We start from the raw sequence: 2,833 nt of genomic DNA on the forward strand, positions 1-2,833 counted from the left end.
CAAGGGTACGTTGTACACCATCTGAATGGTGTGGTTGTGGCATCGAGTAGCTAACCTCTTAGACGCGATTCGATCAGTGGCCACCCCCTTGACCAAAGGAGAGAGCGGAACACGAAGTTTGTCCTCCTTGGGATCGAACGAGTCCGGCTGGAGATCATACGCTGAGGCAAATAAAGCGCTTTCCACCTGGGTGGGCGCTTTCGGCAGGCCTGCACACCGTAGGGCGGCGCTAAACGCCGACTCAACCACACTGCTTACGACTCTAGAGCCACTTTTCGAGGTGCGCCCCTCTTCCCCTCCCCTGTCTCTGTTTAACTACAACAACAACAACAACAACAACGACAACAACAACAATGACATCAATATTGGAGGGACGAAGAAGGTGAGCAGCACTAATTTTCACTAATGTATATGAGCTTTCAGCTCGTGGAGTGTGACAGTGCAAGGATCGACAGTTTGTGGAAAGACAAGGTGGAGGCTGGTGACAATGAGCACACCACCTTCGCCACTTTGGCAGCCATGCTGCTGCAAACATTCAACAATCTCAACAGGCTCACAGACGCAAGCAAGCTGACTTGGGCGACTCAGTTCCATGGGCTTCTGACCCTCAGTGGGCACAGTTTGAGGAGCATCCGCCTTGACGGGTACGTCTTGGTACCTGGCTTGTCACTGCTATTTGCTGCTCGACCCCTCCCTACCTCTGGTTTTCCTTGCACACTAGAGACGTGCAACTGCAAGGCGCCCTCGCTCGCCCAAAGGGGACTAAGTTCATACAACCTGACTTCTGTATCAGTCCAAACATCTCCCTGTCTGGTGATTGGGCCAAGCTACGTGCTGGGCAAGCAATCTTCCCACTGGACATTGGAGAGTACAAACCAGCTCACTGCACTGCAGACATGTGGTACACTGTGGGATGTCATGCAGGAATCATTGGTGCCTCTTTCTTTTGTGAACTGTTTCAACTGAACTTGGTAACCTTTATGCTCACAGGGACCGATTGGTTTACGCCTCCACAATCTGCATACTCCAACAACTCAATTTGCTCAACACATTCATTGCCAAGGCAGAGGGAGGTGAGAAGATTGCATTCCCCATTGTGTTCCCCATTGCATTTAGCATGCATATGAGTGGCCAGAAGTTCTGCCTCACTTGCCTCTGGCACTCCAAGAGAATCAAGGTGTGCCCTCTGATTGAACTGATGATCTTGAACCAGATTGACCTCAAGCAATGCTTCCTCATTAGGCACAAGATCATCAAGATTGTCCAGGCTGTCGGTGGAATGCTGGACAACATCTGCAATAAGCTCATTTATCTTCCTCCTCCACACTCAGACCTCTGGTGGCAATGGCACTGCTGTGAAAAGGTGACTGAAGGCAAGTACATCCTCTGCAACAGGTGTGGGCAATGGTTCCACTGGGAGTGCATCAAGATTGTGAAGAAGCCATCAGGTTCCTGGTACTGTCCCACATGCCTATCAAAGCTGAAGGTACTACAACTGTGGGCTGGTGCTGAGCCATGAGAGGACCATGGGCCACCAGACAGTGATGGCTCACCAACAGTTGCATGCCATCCCTCCATCCAATTGTTGTTTATTCAAGGTACAACTGTGCCTCTTCTGATGTTAATTAAATGCTGCTGCTGATGCTGTCCAGCCACCCAGAACTCCCTGTACTGAGGTTTGGCTGTGCACTGCAGCCAAAGGAAGCCTTGGGTGCCATGGAGAGTGGGTTGTGGTGAAGGTGGTGAGCTTGCACCAGCTCACAAGGGATGAGGCCAGCAAGCTCCTCCAGCTCTGGGAGGTATCAAATGTAGTGCAGCTTCTTGGCATGGTTGAGTTCCCAGTTGGTGGCGCTACCCAGCCCAGCTTGGTGTTTCCATGTTTTATGATTCAACTGGTATGTACAACTCTACCCACACACACCCACAAAGAGAGGGAGAGGAGAGGCTGTGAGTGGTGTTGCTGATGTGTCTTTGCTTTGCAGGTTCAGCTCAGCTGGCTTCAGACCAAGTATTTGCTAGATACACCCAGCAAATTCTGCAGGTAAACATGTGTTGGTTTTTGATGTTGTAGTGGCCAACTCACACCCTGCTCTTGGTGGTTTTGTACAGGTGTTGCAGGACATTCACCAGTGTGGAATCGTTCACTGCAACATCTTGCCCAACAATGTGGTCTTCACCACCACACTGCCAGGGGATGACAGTGGTGTAGGTTCCACTGTTGTGCTTGACTTTGGCCTTGCATTGCAGGACAGACCGCTGGGCACCACCTGGTGCTCTAACACTTTGGGAGCGGGCACCTGTTGCTTCATTGCTCCAGAAATGCAGCGGCCACTAGCCAACTGCAGCCACAAGGTCAACGTTTGGAGCACTGGGGTTGTAATTGCATTTCAGGTGACTACCACTACTGAACATGGACCCTTCTTCCTTTCCATAGCCATTGACACTAACTGGTGGTTGATATGCAACACAGCTTCTCAGGTTGTGGCCAGATACAGACAAAGAAGCAGAAGCAGTAGCGCAGTTGTCCTTCACTCAAGCCATTGCATGGGCTCAGCACCAGCACCAAGAGAGATGGTACACCACAAATCCATGCCTTCCTCAGTCCTCCTCCTGCACAGCTAGCTCACCGCAGGCCTTGTTCTCCACTCCTCCAGGTTCTGGAAGACTGTCCCAGGCCCTTACCTGACCCCAAGCCATTGGGCCTTTGTGCAGCAGATGCTAGCTGAACAGCCAGCAGAGCATCTGGATGCAGCATCAGCCCTGGCTGCGTTTGCCAGCAGTTGGTGGGACTCACCTGACACACACCAAACCACAGGACCCTCTCTTCCCTTCG

The 2,833-nt window shown here is 51.6% G+C and overlaps 1 protein-coding gene across 1 annotated transcript; it reads left to right on the forward strand.

Moving 5' to 3' along the window:
- Positions 1-896: 896 nt before the first annotated feature.
- On the forward strand, positions 897-1,737 carry ACA1_044000 (PHDfinger domain containing protein; the record flags this gene model as incomplete). Its single annotated transcript, XM_004352591.1, has 3 exons — positions 897-933; positions 1,068-1,486; positions 1,696-1,737. 3 exons carry the CDS (start codon positions 897-899, stop codon positions 1,735-1,737), a joined length of 498 nt encoding a protein of 165 aa, XP_004352643.1.
- Between the last annotated feature and the right edge of the window lie 1,096 nt (positions 1,738-2,833).

Source organism: Acanthamoeba castellanii (assembly GCF_000313135.1).
Source record: "Acanthamoeba castellanii str. Neff unplaced genomic scaffold scf7180000084574, whole genome shotgun sequence".
Classification (NCBI taxonomy): domain Eukaryota; phylum Discosea; order Longamoebia; family Acanthamoebidae; genus Acanthamoeba; species Acanthamoeba castellanii.